Source organism: Bos taurus, chromosome 8 (genome assembly GCF_002263795.3).
Source record: "Bos taurus isolate L1 Dominette 01449 registration number 42190680 breed Hereford chromosome 8, ARS-UCD2.0, whole genome shotgun sequence".
Classification (NCBI taxonomy): Eukaryota; Metazoa; Chordata; class Mammalia; order Artiodactyla; family Bovidae; genus Bos; species Bos taurus.
The window spans coordinates 73,946,196-73,970,680 of record NC_037335.1 but is presented as its reverse complement, the minus strand read 5'-3'; the positions used below and the strand labels follow the sequence as shown (position 1 = coordinate 73,970,680).

The 24,485-nt window shown below is 43.3% G+C and overlaps 1 protein-coding gene across 5 annotated transcripts in view; it reads left to right on the top strand.

Annotated features, from left to right (window-relative positions):
- Positions 1-23,588, top strand: part of ADRA1A (adrenoceptor alpha 1A) — a 123,808-nt gene extending 100,220 nt beyond the window's left edge. Inside the window, exons 3-5 of one of the 5 annotated variants that reach the window (XR_009495436.1) lie at positions 5,032-5,417; positions 6,762-7,361; positions 10,480-23,588. Coding sequence is in view for 4 of the 5 variants with exons in the window: in XM_024995487.2 (XP_024851255.1) it covers positions 5,032-5,549 (518 nt within the window). In the remaining variant the exon portion in view is untranslated. 5 annotated transcript variants of the gene reach the window in all.
- The last annotated feature ends 897 nt before the right edge of the window (positions 23,589-24,485 follow it).

Below are 24,485 nucleotides of genomic sequence, written 5' to 3'. Positions count from 1 at the left end.
CAGTTCAGTTCAGTCGCTCAGTTGTGTCTGACTCTTTGCAACCCCATGAAGTGCAGCACGCCAGGCCTCCTTGTCCACCATCAACTCCTGGAGTCTACCTAAACTCATGTCCATTGAGTCGGTGATGCCATCCAACCATCTCATCCTCTGTCATCCCCTTCTCCTCCCGTCCTCAATCTTTCCCAGCATCAGGGTCTTTTCAAATGAGTCAGCTCTTCGCATCAGGTGGCCAAAGTATTGGAGTTTCAGCCTCAACATCAGTCCTTCCAATGAACACCCAGGACTGATCTCCTTTAGGATGGACTGGTTGGCTCTCTCTGCAATCCAAGGGATTCTCAAGAGTCTTCTCCAACACCACAGTTCAAAAGCATCAATTCTTCGGCGATCAGCTTTCTTTATAGTCCAACTCTCACATCCACACATGACCACTGGAAAAACCATAGCCATGACTAGACAGACCTTTTTTGGCAAAGTAATGTCTCTGCTTTTTAATATGCTGTCTAGGTTGGTCATAGCTTTCCTTCCAAGGAGTAAGCGTCTTTTAATTTCATGGCTGCAGTCACCATCTGCAGTGATTTTGGAGCCCCAAAAAAATAAAAGTCAGCCACTGTTTCCACTGTTTACCCACCTATTTGCCATGAAGTGATGGGATCAGATGCCATGATCTTATTTTTATGAATGTTGAGTTTAAAGTCAACATTTTCACTTTCCTCTTTCACTTTCATCAAGAAGCTCTTTAGTTTTTCTTCACTTTCTGCCATATGGGTGGGGTCATCTGCATATCTGAGGTTATTGGTATTTCTCCCAGCGATCTTGATTCCAGCTTGTGCTTCATCCAGCCCAGCATTTCTGATGATGTACTCTGCACATAAGTTAAATAAGCAATGTGACAATATACAGCCTTGACATAGTCCTCTCCCAATTTGGAATCAGTCTGTTCTTCCATGTCCAGTTCTAACTGTTTCTTCCTGACCTGCATATAGATTTCTCAAGAGGCAGGTCAGGTGGTCTGGTATTCCCATCTCTTTCAGAATTTTCCACAGTTTATTGTGATCCACACAGTCAAAGGCTTTGGCATAGTCATTAAAGCAGAAATAGATATTTTTCTGGAACTCTCTTGCTTTTGATCCAGCGGATGTTGGCAATTTGATCTCTGGTTCCTCTGCCTTTTCTAAAACCCCAGTTGGAAGCTACCAAAAGACAATCACCTGAAAGGGAGGATGAAAGACTGCAGGGAGGAGAAATGGGTCCCGTGACCTGCCTCTGTGGAGTTGTCAGATTGGGCATGGGCACATTGTGCTAGGTTTAGACACATCTAGGTGTTGTCACACACCTGATGGGATAAACCAAGTGGTTCATTTATGGGAGAGCCTCTGATCCAGAAGAATCTCCCATTCACTGTCTTAAAAGCCAATATCAAGAGATTTGCTATAATTAGCAAGACAGTATTTCTGCAGGGTTAAAACACGACTGTCTTTAAAATCTAGGTATAAATTCATTTTAACCATCTCCTTTCTCATCCTATGGGTTTCCCTGGTGGCTCAGATGGTAAAGAATCAGGCTGCCATGTGGGAGATCTGGGTTCAATTCCTGGGTCAGGAAGATGCCCTGGTGAAAGGAATGGCTACCTGCTCCAGTATCCTTGCCTGAAGAATTCCATGGACAGAGGAGCCTGGTGGGCTTCAGTCCATGGGGTCGCAAAGAGTCGGACGTGACTAAGAAACTAACACATTTATACTTTCTCCTTTGTCATCCTATGCCTCAGCTGCCACCAGGAAATGGGTATTTTGAGCAGGGCACCTGAAGGAAAGGACTGATATTTATCTCTGAAGCTGTGGACATAACAGGAAGGCCAGAGTAGCCTGGCTTTGTAAAGAGACTTCAAAGGAGGGAAGAGGAATAGGAGGAAATGGACTGAAAGGAAATGTTGAGATGTCTTAATGCAGAACAGGACTCTGTGAATACAAAGAGTGTCCCTGAAGAAATTATGGGAAACTCCAAGGATCTGAAATCATCTCACTAGCATTAGCGTTCAGAATTCACATATATTTTTTAATTTTTCTCTTAACTTAAATTCTTCAAATAAGGGACACATACTCCCCTCTCTAGCTGATTTACAGAAGAGTGAAATTCCCAGACAAGGTAATTTCAGGCATGCCCTGCTCATATATCCTAATTAAGCCCAACCCAAGGCCTGCCTTGAGAAGAGAGTCCCCTTAATCCTATCACTGTTGCTATTTGGAAGAAATATGGAACAACATATAGGCATCATAATTAAGATGGATTTTTCTGGAACTGACCACATTCATAAGAATCACCATTCATGTTCATATTAGCTGCTTTTTTCACCTCTAAGATTAAGTTTGAGAAACCATCTTTCTAGTTTAATTCCCTCAACTGTACCATTTATCATTCTCCATACATCATCCTCATTCTCTAGATATGCATTATTCTAATGTATTTTCAGATATGATAAAGGAACATAGGCCCTAAAGTCAGACTTCCCAGTTTCAAATCCCAGCTAACCCTCTGCCTGTGTGACTTTAGTTGAATTATTCTATCTCATTAAATCACAGTTTCTTAATTTGTAAAATGGGGATGTTGATATGAATCATATAACTTTTATTTTTATTAGAATACATTAACAGTTGATTTATAGTGTGTTAGTTTCAAATGTACAGCAAAGTGAATCAGTTTTACATAGATCCACTCTTATGTAAATTCTTTTCCCATATAGGTATTTTCCCATACAGAGTGTTAAGTAGACTTCCCTGTGCTATACAGTAGGAATCATATGACTCTTGATGTTACTCAGTTCAGTTCAGTTCAGTCGCTCAGTCGTGTCCGACTCTTTGCAACCCCATGAATTGCAGCACGCCAGGCCTCCCTGTCCATCACCAACTCCTGGAGTTCACTCAAACTCACATCCATCGAGTCGGTGATGCCATCCAGCCATCTCATCCTCTGTCGTGTCCTTCTCCTCCTGCCCCCAATCCCTCCCAGCATCAGCGTCTTTTCTAAAGAGTCAACTCTTCGCATGAGGTGGCCAAAGCACTGGAGTTTCAGAGGTGATTAAATTTATGTAGACTTTTTAGTACAGAACCTGGCTCAAACCAGACACTCAATATGAGTACATTGTATTATAACTATAGGAAAATGTTAAAAGCTTTGGAGATAAAGAATAATACTTTCCCACTTAACAACCATCATCTCTGTATGTGCCTGTATGTGTTTTAATTTCTTTGAGACACATTGAATTTAACAGGGAATATGCTTCAGAGACAAAAAATACTCTCATCAATCATTGTACCATTTTGCCTTCTTTGGTTCTGCAATATTTAACTTTACTCTTTGTTTATATTTATGAGATTCTCCACTAAATTTCAGGGCACTGTTTGCCAGAGTAGATTTCTAAGCCTATCCATCAGTTTGTCATGACTCTGATGGATCTCTAGAGCAGAGAGAAAAAGAAAGACATAAAATCAAGATCTTTATGAGGCTGAAGCAAAAGAAAAAAATTGTGCAGAAAATAAATAACACTGGGCTAGCAGTTCTATATCTCTTTATCTATCACTGTATTAGTACATAGCTATTAAGTTTGTGACAACCACCTTAATCATTGTTTTTTTCATTTGGAAATTGAGTAATTGAATAAAATAACCTCTAAGACTGTTCGCACGGCGCTTCCCTGGTGGCTCAGGTGGTAAAGAATCTGCCTGCAATGCAGAAGACACTGGTTCAATCCCAGGGTCAGGAAGATCCCCTGGAGAAGGAAATGGCAGCCCCCACTCTAGTATTCTTGCCTGGAGAATTCCATGGACAGAGGATCCTGGTGGGCTACAATCTGTGAGATCACAAACAGTAGGATACGACTGAGCGACTAACACTTTAACACTGTTCCCACTTTAAGATAACTTGGTTTTGCCATTTTGCATCCAGGAGCTATGGGATAGTTATTATGTAAGACGTAAAGAGACCTGAAACTTGATTCCTGCTGGGTAAGTTAAAGGATGACTTGAGTAGGTAAAGAGGACAGTAAAGGTCATTTTGGACATCTGGACCCAAAAAAAATGAGCAGTGACTTGGAGAAAATTTTGTAGTGTGTCTGTTTACAGTGGAAGTATTAATGTTAGAAAGCTAGAGTAGGTTTAGCACTGGAAAAGACCCTGCATGTCAAGCTCTTAAGAAGCATTTGGCTGCTATTGGAGCATTTTGAGCAGGTGAGTATACTGCAATGTCAAAAGGCATCGTCAGAGAAAAAAATCACTGGTCAAAGTTGACAAAGCCAATAGTTTGTAAATTTGAGATTCTCATTAGAAAATACTTCTCCAACATTCAGGAGAGAAAAAGATTCAAATTATTAATATTTAGGCTGTACTTGTATAATATACTGCATGTATGCTCAGTTGCTCACTCATATCCGACTCTTTGCGACCCTATGGACTGTAGTTTGCCAGGCTCCCCTGTCTGTGGGATTCTCCACGCAAGGATACTGGATTGGATTGCCATGCCTTCTTCCTCTTATGTCTCCTGCTTTGGCAGACAGGTTCTTTACCACTAGCGCCACCTGGGAAGCCCGTATAATACTGCATCAAAGAACAAAAGAACAATTCAGGTGATCTTATTTTAATATGAATGTTTGGATGAATTTCAACTTAGTTTTAAATTCAAGCAAAACAATTTGCATATATAGACTCAGGCTCCATCTCATGTTTTCATGATTTAAAGCTTCCTAGTGGACATCAAGTGATATTTCATCACTAAGAACCAGTGCAGCCCTATCCTTTGGGTCTTTTCCCGTAAACGATATTGCTCATTTGGAGCAATATCAAAAGCCAAGTGTGAATGGCTTTTGAGGATATTATCAAGGATGTGATCAGTCAAATCTGAAAACTCAGATGCATTTGGGATCATTTGGAGCTTTTTCGAGATCCGATAAAGGTGTTTGTTGGAGGGTTTGCTTTATTTTCCTAGCCAAGTGGCCCATTGACTTGCAAATAACACGTATGAATCTCTTGTGTTTTCTTCCAGGGTCTTTCTTTCCTGATTTCAGGCCCTCAGAAACCGTTTTTAAAATAGCATTTTGGCTCGGTTACCTAAACAGCTGCATCAACCCCATTATATACCCATGCTCCAGTCAAGAGTTTAAAAAGGCCTTTCAGAATGTCTTGAGAATCCAGTGTCTGCGACGAAAGCAGTCCTCCAAACACACCCTGGGCTACACGCTGCACGCACCCAGCCACGTCCTGGAGGGACAGCACAAGGACCTGGTTCGCATTCCGGTGGGATCTGCAGAGACCTTCTATAAGATCTCCAAGACGGATGGGGTCTGTGAATGGAAAATTTTCTCTTCCCTACCCCGCGGATCTGCCAGGATGGCGGTGGCCAGAGACCCATCAGCCTGCACCACTGCCCGGGTGAGAAGTAAAAGCTTTTTGCAAGTGTGCTGTTGCCTGGGGCCCTCGACCCCCAGTCGTGGAGAGAATCATCAGATTCCGACCATTAAGATCCACACCATCTCCCTCAGTGAAAATGGGGAGGAAGTCTAAAGGACAGGAAAGGTCAGAAGGATGGGAGGGTGATCTTAGGCACCCACTCTCCACTTCCTTCTGGGAAGGCCAGTTCACGTTCCGTGGATGCTGAGACACAGCCAGTAAACCAGGGACCATCTGGGAATGGGCTGGGGAGGAGAGCTGACTCTGGGGCAGAGGTAGGGCTTAGAGACGAGAGAGGATGTCCTACCACCATCCAGTTCACTATGATGAGAAACAGCATTTCCTTGAGGCTAATGCTCTCTGGGTCATTCTCTGAGCCTGCTTTCTACGCCTGTCCCTTTCAACGACAAACACCATGGGAAACAGAATTTCATACACAATCCAAAAGACGATAAATATAGGATTATGATTTCATCATGAATATTTTGAGCATGCACTCTAAGTTTGGAGCTATTTCTTGATGGAGTGAGGGGATTTTATTTCCAGGCTAAACTTGCTGAAAGCCACGTTGGATTTTTATGGAGAGAAGGCCTGGAGAGGAAGAGCCTTAAGATGGTGGCCAATATCCAGACGCATTATTTTTAGAGCAAGTTTTACAGTCCACCCTTTCTCAGTTTGGGTGAAACTTGACAGTGAGATTTTATTTACCTTTTGCTGCTGCTTGACAGGATACTGCTCCCAATTCCCTAAGGATGAGGGTGAGGGGTACTCATTATGCCAATGGTCATCTGCACTTGGGTATAGAGAGTGTTGAAAGAACCAGTTGGGAAAAGGATGGCTTTTCCTAGTGGAAGACAGTAAGGATGAGAGTCAGTTCTTCAAATTCTATGGACAGAATTCCATTAAGTGGTTCCAAGATCAGGTGGAGGAAGGCTTCTTGTGTAACATATTTAAAGATCAAGAGTTTGGGGTGGGGTGGGTGCTACTTTCAAGCTAAGATAGAGGCTGCAAAATTACTCCACAGCCTTTTCAACATGGCATAGAAAGGCTTTTCTTGGCAAATCACTTACCTTTTCCAGAATTCCATTATGAAAATCCAGGGCATATAATATTTTGAATAGCATATCACCACTGCCGTTTTTTCTCAGCTGCTTCACTGCTGCATAATGAGTAAGGTCCATGGTCCCCAGGGCGCATGGAACATGCCAGAATGAGCCTGATGATTCAAGTACCTCCTTCCTGAACTCTGAAAGATACACTTAGGAAAATGCTTTCTGGTCACTTTAAGCCCATCAAAAACAGAAGTTTGCAAATTGTTTTTGACAGAAGCCTGTTTATGCTGAGAAAAGATCCAGTTGCCCATTTATTGAACCTGTTCCCACTTTTTACAAGAACTTGGGGGAGGAGCTGTTTTTTGCTTCTGAATATCAAAGTTGGTAAGCCTCATAAATTCAATATATTACAAAGATACAGATGGTGACAATCTGTAAAAACTAAAGTATTTTCACATTCCACAATAGGAATTTACAAGATTTATGTTTTTGAAATAATGCTTGACTAGAATCACTGGTCTAAAACTTCTAACCATTTCTATGGTCTATTTCCCCTATTTGGGGTAATTCCCTCTAAGAATTTTAAAACAGATTATTGCCTTTTTAATTTTTCATTTATTTATTTATTTATTTTTGCCACCTCACATGGCTTGCAGGATCTTAGTTCCCTGACCAGGGATTGAACCCAGGTCCTTGGCAGTGAGTGTGCAGAGTCTTAACCACTGGACCACCAGGGAATTTCCCATTACAGACATTATTTAACCTTCACTGCAAAGGTAGTGGCACCATCATCTTTTCCTTCTTTCCTTGCAGCAAAGTGATAATTTCCTGAAATCCTTCTGAAAGGCTAATTTGTTGCATACTGCCATGGAAGGTATGTTTGCACATCAGTTGGAGTTTGGTTTTTGGTTGTGTTTTGATGTAGAATGTTACTGCTTTCTCAGTCCTTTCTGGAAAGTGTCTCATTGTTGTCCAGTTAGACACTCTGCCTTTCGCTTGTAACTTAGACTCTGGCAGTAGATGCTGGCTGGATTTCTAGACTCTTCTGGTCTGTTTGCACATCTTACAATGGCTCTTCCAGATGTGGGTGTCATATTGTGCATGGAGACACGCGGGAAGGACTTGACTACATAAACCTCTCTTCAGTTTCATTGTTGAGAAGAACTTCTTTTAGGATCTGAATTTTTAAAACTACTTACACCAGGCTCACCCTTATAGGAAGAACAACTCCATGAAAAGAAGGGTAACAGTTTTTCTTCACCAGAATATGACTCCATGTTTGAGCTGGTCTTTAAACACCTCTAGAGACAAATTTAAATTTTAAATACTAAAAAGCTTAGGATCATCAGAAAACTAGCCTTAATGCCACTTCTAATCAAAGACAACAATTTGAAAACCTTCCGGTCATCAGATAAAATCCATGACAATTGTATTCATGTAAAACTATCCATAAATAATTGTCTGCTACACGCTTCTCCATCCCCAAGCCCTCCAGGGAGGCAAACTTTAACATTTTTTTCCTTTCCCATGACTTGATATTAGGTATAAACACAACAGTTTTATGAAAAATTGATAATGTCACCCAAGACTTAGTCAAAGTGGGATAAACAATACACGAGTTATTTTTTTACTCATCCACAAAAATCTCTGTACCTTGGAGCATGCCAAAAACTCTCTAAAATTGTCACAGTTAAACAAATGATCGTCATATTTATACTCACATGTTTACTGCTTCTATTTGGAGTTTGGAGAATGTACCCAGAGTAACAGTGATCAAAATATCTTCTCTAATGTGTTATAAAAAGCAGTTGCTTTTAGGATTGTCTAAACATCAGCAAAAAATCAACTTGACATTATGGGATAGGTGAAACTTGAGTTTCTTCTGCAATTCAAATCGCATGCATTAAGAGAGACCTTGAATCTCTTTATTCAGGAATTGCCCCAGACCTTTGCAAGAATTTCAGAAAAGCATTTTATGTGTTATGCTTTCTTCATTTTACCTCCCATAAGGGAGGTCTCAGCCAATACTGCTTCTGCCTATAATCATTTGGGGTCTGCTAATACTCTCCAAAAGGCTTCTAATGCTCTTGCCAGCTACTTGGATTGGTCCATCCATAGTGGACAGTGTTATTTGGGTAAACAAATATTTTCTTAAGGTTTTCTTCTTTGGTGTTACTATGTGCCAAGCATTGGCAGAGCATTTCACATCCATAGTCTCTAAAGGTCATAGCAGTTCTACTGTTCTTATTTGGAGCCAAGAAATGAGATAGTTAAATGTGATTAATGATTCACCCAAGGCCAAGGAGGAACCATGATTTGATCCTGGGTCTTCCAAACCCTAATGTCTACATGTTTTCCACCAACACCTCAGCCTCATAAGTAGTAAACGTCAAAGCCCCCAAATTGGAGTTGGATATGCTGATGATACTAAACCATTTTTGTCATTGTTATTGTTCAGTTGCTAAGTCGTATATGACTCTTTGCGACCCCATGGGCTAGCCCACCAGGCTCCTTTGTCCATGGGATTTCCCAGACAAGAATACTGGAGTGGGTTGCCGTTTCCTCCTCCAGGGGATCTTCCTGGATCATGGATGGAATCCGTGTCTCCTGCATTGGCAGACGGATTCTTTACCACTGAACCACCGGGGAAGCCACTGTACTCAAACTTTGAATGTTTTGTTTCTTCGGGATTTGCTTCCAATTAATCTCAATAAATATGCCGCCAATTTTCCAGCCCAGCCAAACCCAAGAGCAGGTCGTAATTGTAAGGCTGTGGCACCTACAATTCTGTCAAACTGCAGCACTTTTGTAGGGTATTGTGACCTGGAATGTGGCTTTGCGTGAAGGACAAATTATATCAAACTGGGTGAAGGCAGACATGTAAGAGAAGGCAGAAGAGGCTGCCTTGGCTTAGAACAGCAAACACATTTGTGGACACAAAACACATTGTGCAATGTGTTGAAGTTATTGACGACCAGCCACAATTCATCAGCACGCTTTCAGGAAGTACAGTGAAGTCGCTCAGTTGTGTCTGACTCTTTTCGACCCCATGGACTGTAGCCTATCAGGCTCCTCCATCCATGGGATTTTCCAGGCAACAATGCTGGAGTGGATTGCCATTTCCTTCTCCAGGGGATCTTCCCAACCCAGGAATCGAACCCGGGTCTCCCACTTTGCAGGCAGACGCTTTACCGTCTGAGCCACCAGGGAAGCTATAGCTCCCCCACCTTTTTTTTTTTTTTTCCAGGAAGTATAGCCCTTTTTAAAATAAATAAAAAATAAATACAATATCACTTTCTTTCACCTGTACTCCAAAAATAATTTTTTTGAGTTGGAGAGAGATAAGGAATTAGAGGTAGTTCACCAGGAATTATAGAGTCCAAAGAGTATGTCAAACATGTGAATTTCATGTCTGTCTCCAGGAGGAAATGGTTCAGAATGCTGGTCTTCAAGTACCCAGAGACCTGGGCAGTCTTTGAAAATGAAGACTCAGTTGGTAGCTATAGCTACTTCTTAGATGGCATCCTCTTGCTTCTGGATTTCACAAATGAAAACTTTTAAGTCCTGAGCATCTTGGTTACCCCCACCCCACCCCCAAAATGAACCATCATGCAGACCTTCTGGCCCCATAAGTTTCATGATTACGGCCTGGGAGTTAGAACATGCTAGGAACTCTTTGCTTGGGCAGGTAATTATTCGCTCTTTAATCATGGCTACTTAATCACAGCTTGACAAATGTTTTCACTTGCTTCGGGGGCTGTTTCTGCTCAGATCGTCCTGCCAGAAGAGACGCTGCCTCTGTGTATGAGTACTTGTTCACTTAATTAAGGAGAGAGCTCTGCTCGTCAGCGAGGGGAGAAGGGAGCCCAAGCACATGGAAGGCAAACTCTGCAAGCAAAACCAGGCAGACTAAAAAAGAAGGCAGCAGTGGTAAATATGGTGGCATCCGACGTGTGCTCATTTGTTACTCTGATTTCTTTTTACACTACTAGGACTTTTAACCAACAAACTAGCTGCACACAGCTCTGGTGGAGCTCCGGTTGGAACACTGTTGACATCTGCTCCCTGTCTGCAAACTGTACTGTGTGGAGCAGGGCTGAGCCCAGGCTGCTGTGGGGTCCATCAGCTTCCAAAAGCAATGGCAGAAGTGAGGGCCTCTGGCCCTCCAAGTCCCTGCAAGATGAGTAAGTGCAGATGACTGTGATGGGGCTAGGCTGTCAAGAGCAAGCTGGAATTTGAGCAGAGGATGCCGGATCTTGCCAGCGATCCTGTCAGCATTGCCTCTTTCCCTCTTACCCAGACCTCAATGTCACAGGGGCTGTGGATGGATCTTGTCTGCTCTGTACAGGAAAAGATCATGTCTTGGCTACTGCAGCATGAACTACTGAGTCTTCTACCTCGAAGGAAGGTCATAGCATTGGAGGAGGAGGAAGACTTACCCTGGACATTGCTCAAAGCTGTTCAGTAATGCATTCCTGCAACTACTCAGCAGGAAACTTCCCTAAAGCTGTTGTTGATTCATTTCCAAAGACAAAACAACTGTCTTTTTCTTCTACTTGTGGCTCAGGAGTCACTATGTTACTTGCCCTCCATAGCATAGTCAACGTGGCATGTCATGAGCTAGAAATGATTATTGCGAAACTATGAGGAGTCCATATTTAATTAGGTTATAACGTCTGAGGACAAATTTGTACTATATTTGGGAGGGGGGGCGGGAAATGAAGGCTCTGATCTATTAGAAAGTTTGAATACAATAATTGCAATCTGATGTGATGGGCTTCCGCAGTGGCTCAGTGGTAAAGAATATGCCTGCAATGCAGGAGACACTGGTTCAATCCCTGGGTCAGGAAGATCCCCTGGAGAAGGGCATGGCAACCCACTCCAGTATTCTTGCCTGGAGAATTCCATGGACAGAGGGATCTGGAGGGCTATGGTCCATGGGATCACAAAGAGTTGGATACAATTGAAGCATGCATGCACATTCTAATGTGATAGAAAAGAAACTACAGACAGTCCCAACAGAAGTTTAATATTTTCTTCTATTTATGTATTTCATACGAGTCCAAAGTACGTTTGCATATCTCGAGTCCTACCCCATGAAGTAGGAAGAGAAAAAAGGAATTATGTTTATTAGCATATAAAGAGCCAAGGTGGGGGATGACGTTAAGCTGAGGATTTCTTTGAATATCTTCAAATCCAGCCTCTGACTTCTTTTTCCCAGATGCCTTCAATATCCCCAAGGTCCACTGTGTTTCTCAAGACCCTGACATTCACATTTCACTCACTCACCTCTGAGCCGTATTTTCAGCTCTGTTTGTACCTTCTCTCCCACTGTATCTCTGCTGGTGGCTGGGCCGATCAAGATTGTTCTAGGGGCTGAGTGCATATTTGTCTAGGCTTCTCTCATTGGCTAAAAGACAAGCAGATGTTATTCTGCTCATTCTCCCTAGATAGGCAGCAGCAGAGCTAAGGAAATAAGCAGGGCAGGAGGGGCTCTTGGCTTCCTCAACGTGGTGACCTGTCAGGAAAAGACAGCAGTGACTGACACCTTAAGGACTTCAGGAATGCTAAAGTCCCAGAGAGAGTTTTGGGAATGTTCATTTTCCTGTGAGCCTGAGAGTTGTATACACCATGATCATCACCATCAGCAAGTTGTTCACTTCTTCTCCTGCACCAGGCCCTGCATTTGGCACAAAAAGAAAAAGAAAATACAGAAAGGCACAGACAGTCCCCAGCTTGTGATCTGGGTGTGTTCCAAACTCATCTGTTGCATTTTTCCAAGAGGCATTGTTATAAATGGGGGTGGGGAAGGATGTTCTCCGATGAACCAAAAACAAAAAATAAAAACCTATTTCATATACACCTGGGGTTGGCCAACATTTTCTGCAAATGGCTAGATAGTAAATAATTTTGGCATTGTGGGCAATACAGTCTCTGTCACACATTCTTCTTCCTTTGAAATTTTTTGTGGGGAGGGGAGACCCTCTAAACATGTACAAACCATTCTTAGTCCACAGACTGTACCAAGAAAAACAAAATAACAGCAGACCATGGGCCATAGTTTTCTATCCTTGATCTCTGCCATCACTTGTTTACAGCGTAGTACAAACAATGTTAAGCATTGGATTTGGTTGTTCAACAGCAAGTTTTGTTTTGTTTTGTTTTTAATGTTCAATTGCCACATCTACACTTGATTACATTAGCATCTCCAAACTGTACGAGTTGTTAAGTAAAGTGACAGCGTTCACGTTCAGGGCTGGAGCCTGCTCCAGTATGACCCGCCCACCCAAAAGATACACTCCAGTCTGTCATTGTGATTTTCAATCTCCACTCCCACTGCTCTATTCTGCAGAGCCAGCAGTTTAGCAGAAGCCCAGGGCCATCCACAGGGGTCTTTTTAGCTCTTCCCCTCATTGGAAAACTACTCCAGCACAGTCTGGCCAACTCTGAGAGCAGCAACAGCCAACCACAGCCACTTGACTAAGGCCAATGTGAAGTTCCTCCCAGACTGCTGGAGGCTGCTGTAGAGAGGTCCTCACTTGGCTCCATAGGGAGGCCTCCTGACCACAGCACAAGTACCCGGGCAATTAGGGGTCTGCTACTGGAGCTCACCAGGACCTGGGGTCCACAGGAGGTGCTGGACAGGCAAGGAGGTCAAACAAGTCAATCCTAAAGGAAATAGAACCTGAATATTCATTGGAAGGACTGATGCTGAAGCTGAAGCTCCAATACTTTGGCCACTTGATGCGAAGAGCTGACTCATTGGAAAAGACCCTAATACTGGGAAAGATTGAGGGCAAGAGGAGAAGGGGGCAACAGAGGATGAGATGGCTGGATGGCATCACTGACTCGATGGACATGAATTTGAGCAAGTTCCAGGAGTTGGTGATGGACAGTGAAGCCTGGCGTGCTGCAGTCCATGGGGTTACAAAGAGCTGGACACGACTAAATGACTGAACAATTTACCAACAGGAGCTCTCCTCCTCCTCCTCTGCCCACCTCCCCTTTCCTCCCCTCCCCGCTCCCCCTCCTCCTTTTCCTCTCTTCCTTTTTGTTTAAGTCTGAAATGACCTAACTAGACTCAAAATGGCGTTACTATGGAAACATATTTAGCCCTCCCCTGGGATAACAGAGCTCTATTTTTCTGAGCTGGTGCCTTATGGGAGGGGTTTCCTTTCCATCCCCTCCAATTCTGATAGGCAGTGGGGGGAGAAAGACAGTCTCAGCTGGAAACAAGGTGTGCAGCTCCCTTGGTCCAGGACAGAGTGTGCATAGTGCTAAGAGATGAGACTTGGCAGAGATAGGGATGGGATACGGCAGGGGGCAGAACTGATGGGGAAGGACCTGGGAGCGTGGAGACCCATCAGTCATAAACAACACTGCCAGCGGCAGGCATAGAATGGAGGACTGGGCAGACACTGCTCCTGCTTGGCAGCTTCCTTTGCCTCCTCCCAGCCCTGTCTATCTTCACCCTCTCCCTTCTTTTCTTCCCCTGTCCTTCCTCATCACGTCCTCTTTCTCCATCATTCCACCCTCCACCTCTTGTGAAATTTACGAGCAGTGATGTTGGAGTGGGTGCCCTTACTCTAGAGGGTGCCAGTTCCCATGGGGTACAGTGCTGGCAAGCTGGCGCTTCCCTCAGCTGCTGCACCCCTCCCACAGCAGACCTCCACCTTCCAGTGAGTCCAGGGCAGGAGAGGCCCCCAGTCTGAGAGCACAGGGGAAGCCTCCCCAAGGAGGACCCTTACCCTCTGGCAGGATTGCTGTCTTTGTCTTCTTATACTGTTAGTTCCAAAGGAAAGTTACAAGCACCATGTGCAGTCACATGTCAGAAAAGAGTCAGAAGTGGTATTTGTTCCCTGCCTCCCAGACGTGTGTCTCTTCTTTTACCAGCTGCTACGTCTCCCTCTCTGATGTTCAGAAGTCTTTACGGACCCTACAATGCCCCCTTCTCTTCCTCTTCTTCATAATTTTCTCTGGATTTTGTTGTTTCTTCCCCCTTTCCTCTCCCTCTTAGGGTCTCCAGGGCCTTGATTAATGCCATAAAGTAAACTTGGTTTCATGTCAGCATGAGGCAGTGGTTATTCCCCCAGAAGGGATGCTATGCTGTGCTAAGTTGCTTCAGTTGTGTCCGATTCTCTGCGGCCCATTGGATGGTAGCCCACCAGGCTCCTCTGTCCATGGTATTCTCCAGGCAAGAATACTGGAGTGATACTGTAGGTAGAACTCAACTGGATGCAAGGTGCTCCTTCATTCCTGATGCTCCTATCCCCATCTTTATCCCCCCAGCCCACGCATTCCTGGACTGTGTTCCCGGACTCTTTCTCTCCTTTCATCACACCCACTAGGAGCCTTCTTACTGTAAGCAAAGGATCCTCTCCTACCAAACATGTGCCTGCTTTTGCTGATACAGCTCTTAACATTTGTAATCCTTCCATTTGTTAGGGCCATCATAACAAAGGACCACACACTGAGTGACTTAAACAGCAGAAATTTATTCTCTCCGAGTCTAGAGGCTGGAAGTTCAAAATCAAAGTGTCAGCCGAGTTGGTTCTTTTGAAGCCTCTCTCCTTGACTTACAGACAGCCACCTCCTCCTTGTATCTGCACACAGCTTTCCCTCTGGGTGTCTGTGCCCTAGCTTCCTCCTCTTAGAAGGACACCAGTCCTATTGGATTAGAGCCCATGCCAATGACCTCATTTAACTGCAGGTACATCTCTTAAGACCATACCGCCAAATACAGTCACATTCTAGGGTACTAGGAATTAAGATTTCAGCATACAAAATTTAGGGGGGGGAAACAATCCAGCCCATAGCACTTCCCTCTCCACTGTCTTCTTCCTTCACATAAAAATGTATCCATAATTCTTTTCCCAAATCAGAAGTTCCAGTGCAGTCCTTCCCAAAGACCCTCTCCAAGATCCTACAGCAGTTATCTATCACATGTATTTGGCAACTATTTGTGCACTTCGGGGGCTTCCCTGATGGCTAAGACAGTAAAGAATCTGCCTGCAATGTGGGAGACCCAGGTTCAACCCCTGGGTCAGGAAGATCCCCTGGAGGAGGAAATGGTAACCCACTCCAGTATTCTTGCCTGGAGAATCCCATGGACAGAGGAGCCTGATGGGCTACAGTCCATGGGGTCCCAAAGAGTCAGACATGACCGAGTGACAAACACATTTGTGCACTTTATTGTGATCTTTCTGTTGCTTTTTTTAAAATCCATAACTCCTTTTTCACTTTAAAATGTACTTTATACCCTACCTTTATTGGTTCCATGTTCTCAACTAGATGGAAACTCTGGGAAAGCAGAAACTGTCATATGGTTCCATATGTGTACAGCGGTCCTCAGCTCCTAGGTGTCATCTCTGAAGACAAGCTCTCCTAAGCAGGCCAGGAGAAAGGGGACAGAGAGAAGCCAGGGACACTAATCCAAGCACTAGTAAGAGACAGGGGCTGGGAGCTGGGAGATCAGGAACGCAGGTGCCGAGGCGCACCAGATAATCCACCAGGAAGGTCCATGTAATAAGTGATAACAAAAGTCTTCTGAAAATTTACAGCAGGAATGTAATCAGAATGCAGAGCCCAGCAGTGGGGAATCCCAGGCTAGTTGTCTCCAGACCCACATGCAAACATAGAATCACCCTCAGAGCCACCAATGAATGGGACTCTAGATCCTGAGAAAGGGTGAGACAGAGCAAGATTGGATCAAGAACCAAAGCCAGGGAATTCCCTGTGGTCCAGTGGTTAAGACTTGGCCCTTTAACTGCCAAGGTCTCAGGTTCAATCCTTGGTCAGGGAACTAAGATCCTGCAAGCCCTGCAGTGTGGCCAAAAAATAAAAAATGAACCAAAGGCAGAATGCTTTGGTCCTGGGAGTTGGGACACTGAGAAGCAGCACATAGGAGTCTGTGGTTACCATAGGCCCCCATTCCCAGCAGTGGCTGAGTTAATGCTATTTCAATAACGTCTGCCCTACATCAAGATTAGCTTGGAAAACTGGTGCCAACCAGCCTTCAGATAGCCTTTCTTCTTTTGTCTCACAACCCAAGAGTGGAGGAAAGCAGGATACACTGACTTGATTGGCTATGAGGATGTATACAGCCATTCCCCCCTCACAGGCCTTTTAATTCCAACTTGAAGACCACCTCCCACCCTCACTGCCCAAACCCTCAGTGACTATGTAGTGTCCAATCTCAGCTGCTGCTGCTTCTGCCTCTTGGGAACCCCAAGCCCGTTCTGGTGGCCTTAGAGGACCTTGGTCTGGTCCCCTTGATTCTCTTGAGAAAATCTGATCCCACTTCTGTTTCATCAACCCACCTAAGTCCTTCATTGTAGACAAATTTATTACCCGCCTGGTGCTTTTCTGACAGCCAAAGAATGATGCCTCCTCTTCTGCCTGGATTTTGCTGAGAAGCACAATCTTCTCATTTTGAAGAATCAGCTTAGCATCTGCTGTCATGCTTTCTGGGTGAAGAACCATCCCACTTCAGTTTCCTGGTCCCTTGCCTCCTCCCCAGAGACCCTCATATTGGAAGTGTTTCTGGTTCCGTGCTATCACAACAAGGGAACACCGTTTTGTCCAGAGTAATGTGGTTTGCCAGCTTCAGTCCAATCTAGAAATTATAGGAGAGATAACATCACATGAAAAGGCAGGTCCTACAAAAGCATTAAAATGTATTTAAACCAAAACCATCCAAAAATAGGTTTGATTTAGTGTGACAATGGCTTATTGATGTATCCAATAAAAAGAAAAAACTATCTTTCTTCCTCACTCTGGTCCTCATGCCTTTTGCTAAACCCAGCATTATCTTCCTAATGAAAAGATTTCAGCTCTGCAGCTTGGCTAATTGAAGTCTCAAGAGTGGGAGGGTCCTTGGTACATTAATCAAAAGCTGAGCATCAGTATGAATGCATCTTAGTCCCGGCACCCTCCCCACCCAGACCCTCTGTCATAGCAGAGGTGACAATTGTTGAAAAGAGCTGGGATATGGAAAGCATTGATACTTGAGGAGATGAATGAGCAGATTTAATAAAAAATAAAGATATTCAAATTCAATCTGATAAGTAGGAAGGCTGTCAAAGCTGTTGAGGGCTTCACTGGTGGTCCAGTGGCTAAGAATCTGCCAGCCAATGCAGAGGCCATGGGTTCAATCCCTGGTCCAGGAAGATCCCACATGCAGCAGAGCAACTAAGCCCATGCAGCACGACTAATGAGTCTGCGCTTTAGAGCCAGAGAGTCAACACTGCTAAGCTCAAGTGCCTGTGCTCTGCAGCAAGAGAAGTCACTGCAATGAGAAGCCCGAGTACCGCAACTACAGACTAGTCCCCACTCACCCCAACTAGAGAAGCCTAAGCACAGCGACACCCAGTGCAGCCAAAAATAAATCTTAAAAAAAAAAGTATGAAATATTCTTGAGCAAAACAAACAAAAATTGAAAATATTTAATTAACAAATTATTGCTAATTTTCTACACACTTTCTTTTTTTTTTTTACACACTTTCTTAATGTAGTTAAATACCTATCAGGGAGTCATTGAATAAAAAAGTGGAGTCCCCTTCTTGCTTTTGTCTCTACTTCCAGCTACTCCTCTGACCCTCTGCTTTCTTATTCCAATCACATGCAACCTTGATCCCTAAACTTCAGCACACAAGAGCTGCCACTCTGCAACAAAAATTTTGCTTCAGCTTGTAAAGCCTGAGTCAAAACACATGCTTTCTTCATCAGATGTAGAAGGAGGAAAATAGCTATTTTTGTCTCTGGGGTATAAAGCCATAAGCAATCCATTTTCCAGTATTACCACACCTACTTAACCCAATGTTGCAGACAATGAAATGAGTTTGCTGCCTACAAGGCATTGTGATGGAGTATGTAGAGATAAAGCTTTAAAGAATAAAAATTACATTTTTGGAGCATCTTCTATGCGAGAGATGCAGTGAGCTAAGCCCACTGCCCATTTTTGATATGGTAAAGTACAAAATTTACAGTCGCATTACCAAAGAAGCATTTTCACAGAGAACCAATAGAGTGGTATGGGTATGAGAAGAATAAAAACAGTAGTCATAAGGGAGTTTAGGGAAAAGAGAAAGATTGGAAAAAGCTCAGCATCCTCTGTACCTTTTTCTGGAGCTCAGCTGTGTAGCCACCCAGTTTGCTGAACCCATGGCCTGACATGGGTAACATCAGAGCCCATCATAGGAGGGGAACCTGTGGATTAAGTAAGCAGGGACCTGGGAGCCACAAAACCTGGGCTTCATTTCAAGCCTCAACTTTATACCTAATGAGGTTCTTGGACAAGTCATGCAACCTCTCTTGGCCTCATCTTCCTCACCTGTGAAATGGGTAAGCAAATGAAATGATGGAGGTGAAATTATCTCACATGAGGATAAAACATTTGAAATCACAATAGCCCCTGATAAATGCTAGCCCTCTTTCCTTGTCTTCATTTCCTCTCCTAAATGCTATATAAATAAATGACATTATTATAAATTAGATCACCTTTAGAGTATCTTAACTGGAGGAGGAAATGACAATTCAGTCCGGTATTCTTGCCTGAGAAATTCCATGGATGGTAGAGCCTGGCAGGCTACAGTCAATGGGGTCATAAAAAAGAATTGGATACAACTGAGCATGTGCACGCACTCACAGAGTATCTTAAAGTACTGAAAACTCCACGTTCAGGAAAAGACAGACTAAGTCTTCCTGTTTCCTTTGCTCTTCATCCTAATTCAGTTGATACTTTCTAGAAGTTGGTCATCACCAGTTCAAGACACAAGTGATTCTTTCCCTAGAAAGGAATTCACAAGATGGGTGCTTTACCATCGCCTGGGAACTGTCATTTGTAAATTTAGAGTGCTCGGCACCAAACTCCAAGTTTCAGTTATTTCTCCACACCCCGCCCCCAACTCGTCATGATGTTATTTTCCTTGGATTGGAAATAAACCCACCAGAACATTTTGTTTTAATTTTTAAAAGTCAGACTCACTGGGCTACTCTAAGGCTTTCCAGCTAACTTTCAGATTATAGACAGCCCAGAAAAAGAATATCAGGGCTGGTGTTTGTAATCTTTCTCACATTGATGACTTACTTGGCAAATAGGAAGTATTTTGTTAGCATCATTGTCCTATGAAAGACACTGTAAGCGATGCAGACACTTTAAGATGTGTGTGTGTTTGTACAATCAACGTTACGAGGAAGAGAAGTAATTTTGACCAGAGCGATTGAAGCAAAAATCATCTCAGGAAAAAGGGCTGGACACCACTTGGCCTGGGGAACCATCAGCAGTGTTTACAAGATGCAATAGCAAATTCCGGTCATGACCCACGAGCTGTTTAGATTTCAGCCGGAATTAAAACCCACGGCATGGGATCACCACGTCATAGTCTTAGCTCTAATTTCAAGTGCTGCTCATGAGAGCCTCACCATTTCCGCAGACCCCTTTTAAAGATCTCTGGGACCCTTCGGGCAAGAGGCGCGACAGGGAAGTCCACATGCTAGCTCAGCTCACCACGACTCAGTTTGCCCAGAGCAGTCAGTCGGATCAAAAGGCTGTGCTTGGCAGAGGACCTGCCACCATCTTCCTGCCAAACGGTCTCTAGTGACTCAGAATCTCAAACTTGTTTTAAAGGGAGGGGGAAAAGTCACTTTCGGGGATGAGGTTCTTGGCCCAACTCTGCTTTGTACAAACACAGTCTATGTCTATTTTGGTATTCTGAGTTTTTGAAGCAGCTGTTGAGTTGTGGCAAGGGTGACTGGATTGGTGTTGGCCCAAATCAAAAAGGAGAGTTCTCCATCCTTTCAGTGCTGGGAGATGGAAAACTGAAAGCACCACCTCATAGGGAGCAGCAGGGCTGCCCAAAGGGAAATAAGTGTGGACATCCATTCCCAAAAACCATTTGCAAAAGCCCAAACTTGTACAGATGAATACCTTTGTTAGGAGTAAGAATCCTCACTCTACAGAAGGATAAAATCTTGATCATGTTGACGCAGAATGTCTAGTATGTTAAGACTATTAATATAATTTATTAAAGGTCGATCTGCCTTGTTTTTTGAGGGGACATGGCTCAGACAGTAAAGTCTCTGCAAAGCGAGAGACCTGATTTCAATCCCTGTGTCAGGAAGATCCCTGGAGAAGGGAATGGCAACCCACTCCACTATTCTTGCCTGGGAAATTCCACGGACAGAGGAGCCTGGCGTGCTAATAGTCCATGGGGTCGCAAAGTGTTGGGAACAACTAAGAAACTAGCACTTCCACTTTTTTTTTTTTCACACCCATTATGGAGCTCAGTGGTAAAGAATCCACCTGCCAGTGTAGGAGACACAGGAAATTTGAGTTGGATCCCCTGGGTCATGAAGATTCCCTGGAGAAAGAAATGGCAACCCACTCCAGTATTCTTGCCTGGGAAATCCCATGGAGAGAGGAGCATGGTGGGCTACAGTCCATGGGGTCACAAAGAGTCAAACACGACTCAGCAACTGAGCACATACACACACCCATTAAATGAAGCCAGCTTCTTGTTCATGAGTGTGATCCTCATGACCTATTGAAGGCCAGGGGTGCAGGGGGGATGGTCTCAGCCCAACCCCCTTTCCTGGTACCCACTGTCTTTTGAATCCACCTCAGGAGCCTGTAAGCCTTCCCTCCCATGTGGACTTCCTTCTTTAACATTTATCTGACTAAGGCACAAATCTAGCATATTACTGTTGTTAATGCTGGGACATCAGTGATATAGGAAATTATAATGTAAAGAGAAAGAGGAAAACAAGTATGAGGTAGAATAGCTCAGAGACTTCCCTGGTAGTCCAGTGGTTAAGAATCCACCTTTCAATGCAGGGTATGCAGGTTCAATCCCTGGTTGGGGAACTAAGATCCCGCAAGCCACTGGGCACCTGAGGCCATGCACCTCACCAAGAGAGGAACCCCCACATGCTACAACGAAGACTCAGAGCAGCAAAAAAAAAAAAAAAAAGCTCAATATTTTGAGGGGCAGCTTAAGACAACTCTCCCTGTTGTGTTCTGAAAAAGTAAACACTGAAGTTCCTTTTGTGTCCTTCCATTGAGAGCATATCCACAGAGGTAGAAGAAGCCAGGCTGTAAAACAAAGTCACCTTCCACCAAGGGACATTGCGCATTGCACACATGGCTCTGCCCCTCATCTATCCATTCTGCCGCATTCACTGAGGCACCTGAGGTCTGTAGAGAGTCCAGGCAAGTCAATGAGAGCAGAACATGGTAAGGACTAGTACACGCGCATTCACATGGTACTGTGGGAGTTTGGTTGAAGGCCCCCAGTTCAGCCTCAGAATTAAGCTTCTCAAAAATAGTGACGTCTAAGTGGGATCCTGGAGGATGAAGTGGAACTGGGAACAGAAGGACTTGTTCCAAGCCAGGAAGGGACGCAAAGGCCCAGGGGCTGTGAACCTCATGCATGGGCCGGGCTGCCTGCTCCTCCAATGGACCAGGGCGCATGGATGTCAGCCTTGCTTATCATGGTGGCCACTTGGCTCTGCACATCCTCACCACCTTTCATCCTCTCATCCTCTGCAGGCTTTTCTTCTCACTTTTCTTTTCAGCCAAGGAAGAACCAAGGAAGAGCCAGTAAATAGAGCCCAGGGGTTTTCTTATCAGACCTCCTGTGTTTGGCTTGGCTGGAAAGCCTTAGTTTCTCAGTCTTCTGATTATCTTAGTCTCAGGGCTTAGCACAGAGTTACAAAGCGATGGCTAAACAGAGAAAAAAACTCTATGTCTCATCATGCAAATAAACATTTGCACCAACATGAAGGAGCTAATCCATTAGAATAACCAAATGCTTTGGAGGTCTTAACAAGCAAATCTTCGTTGATACTATTGAAAAGTTTTTGATGTGTTTAAAAATTGAGGAATTGTTTGTAGCAAGAAAATGTTGTGCAATAAGTTTCAAAGAGAGAATTTTTTCTACCCCCTCCCCCCCAAAAATGCAGTATGCCCAGAAGCTGGGGTCCCATTGTCCTTAAAGAAGGGTGGGACATCCATCACGGAGGGTCCATCACTGAAGGGTCAGTATCGTATGTTATATCAGGGCATATTATAATTGAAGAGTGCTTGGGATTTTATTACACATCAAATGCAGCAGAGGTGACAGGGGGAGGGACAAAAAAGTGAAGGTCTTGGAGCTGCATTTTTTACAATTAACTAGCCATAAGGAGGGACTTGGCTTTCTGGGACTAAGGAAAACAAATTTGGAGGTTCATTCTGTCTGTGAAAATAAAACTGTATTTTAGGAAATAAAGCTGATGCCATTTAAACATGAACCCCAGGACATTCCTGGCTTACTGCAGCTTTATGTCCTGTCTCCTCATTTGATCTGTTCAAAATATAAAAACAGCATTTCTGCGTTGCCAAGGAAGCAAATGTGAGCTGATGGGCTGATTCTAGCTGCTGTGGTTTTCCTATAATCCTTACTATTGTTGTGACAAATAAGATCCCTGTAAAGTACAGTTCCACTACACACTGTTCAAGTATACAACCATCTTCTCCATGTCTTAGTATTTTGTTAGTTGAGTTGATCTTAGCAACTTTTCCCTCCTTGTAACAAGTTCATCTGAATCATGCTGGGAGTTCGATCTTTGCTCTGTGCTATAGGAGGGAGAATTCTCTCTGTTGTCAGGTAAACACGCTCATGTGTATGAATTGTTATACTTGAATTCACTGCAGCATTTTGTATGGATGCTATATATGACCCCCAGGCTGGCTACAATGGCTTCTAAAGTGTTTCACTCTTTTTAAATGGACTCAGTGTCCATGGAATGTGCTGTTTAAGTGTTTCTGAATTTTGTACATGCCATTTTTACAGATCCATTTGTTTATGATGTGATGTGGTGAACAATCATTTTTTTTAAGAAAACAAATGTATATATTTACTAAGCAGATGAGTAAATTATTATTATTGAACAAATAGACTTTATGAATCATGCAGCCCACTGTCCAAAAGGAATTTATTTGTTGAATAAAGTGACATCAAATTATAAGCATTTATAATGTCCTTCTAAATATGGATGCCATAATATTTAAATTGTGTTGCTCAATATCATGTATATTCTCTAATAAAATGTTTTAAACCTCTTTCTTTAGATGTGTGGTACCTTACTTCCTCAATCATAAGTCATTGTTGATATATCTGTTGAGAATTGGAGTGTGTTATCCTTTTTTTTTTTTTAGTTAGCCCCAAAATTTTATTCATCATAGGGAAACAATGTTCAGGAACACGCTAAATAAAATTTTGCAATCAGATCAGCTATGAAAAGTAAACAATCATGATATTATGACTTTTTCCCTTTATTTATAGTGGGTAACAAACTTGAAGTTTATTATATATTAGTAGTCTTCAATTTTGTAATCAAAACAGAACTTTCAAGATAATCTAACAGTGTTTCTGGTTAAGACAGCAGATTGAAAACAGTAGGTGAATTTCACCCCAGTTGGAGTCAGTAATAACTCTTAAGAAGGAGAGTTGATGCCTTTGGTCAACTATATAAGATAGATTATATATAAGATATGTGAGTTGTCAGTATTCAGGTAAAAGTTGAATTTTAACTGCATCATCAGGTTTAGAGGAAGAGGAAGGTGATACTGAAGCCAGACACACAAAAATGTTGAGTGTGTCCAACATTCTTGAACCGTATGTGTTAAGTGACCCAAAGCCAAGACAATAGGTTGTAGGGATGCGGGGCTAGTGCTCAGAGATTGTCATGGGAAGCACAGTTCAAAGAGAGGTCTTTGATGGGGCTTCTTGTCTGACCATGAGCACAGAACTGGGAAACCCCAGGACTACCCTCTAGCTCCATTCCCTCCATGCACACCTTAGTGACATGATGTCATCATTGGGGATAAGAACTTTTTTATTTAGTGTTTTTTTTTTTAATATTATTTCAGATGAAGCACATTTCTTTAAAAATATTTCAATGTCCAGTTTCAATTGGCAAGTGGTAATGGTCAACTCTCACTAGATCATGAACATTT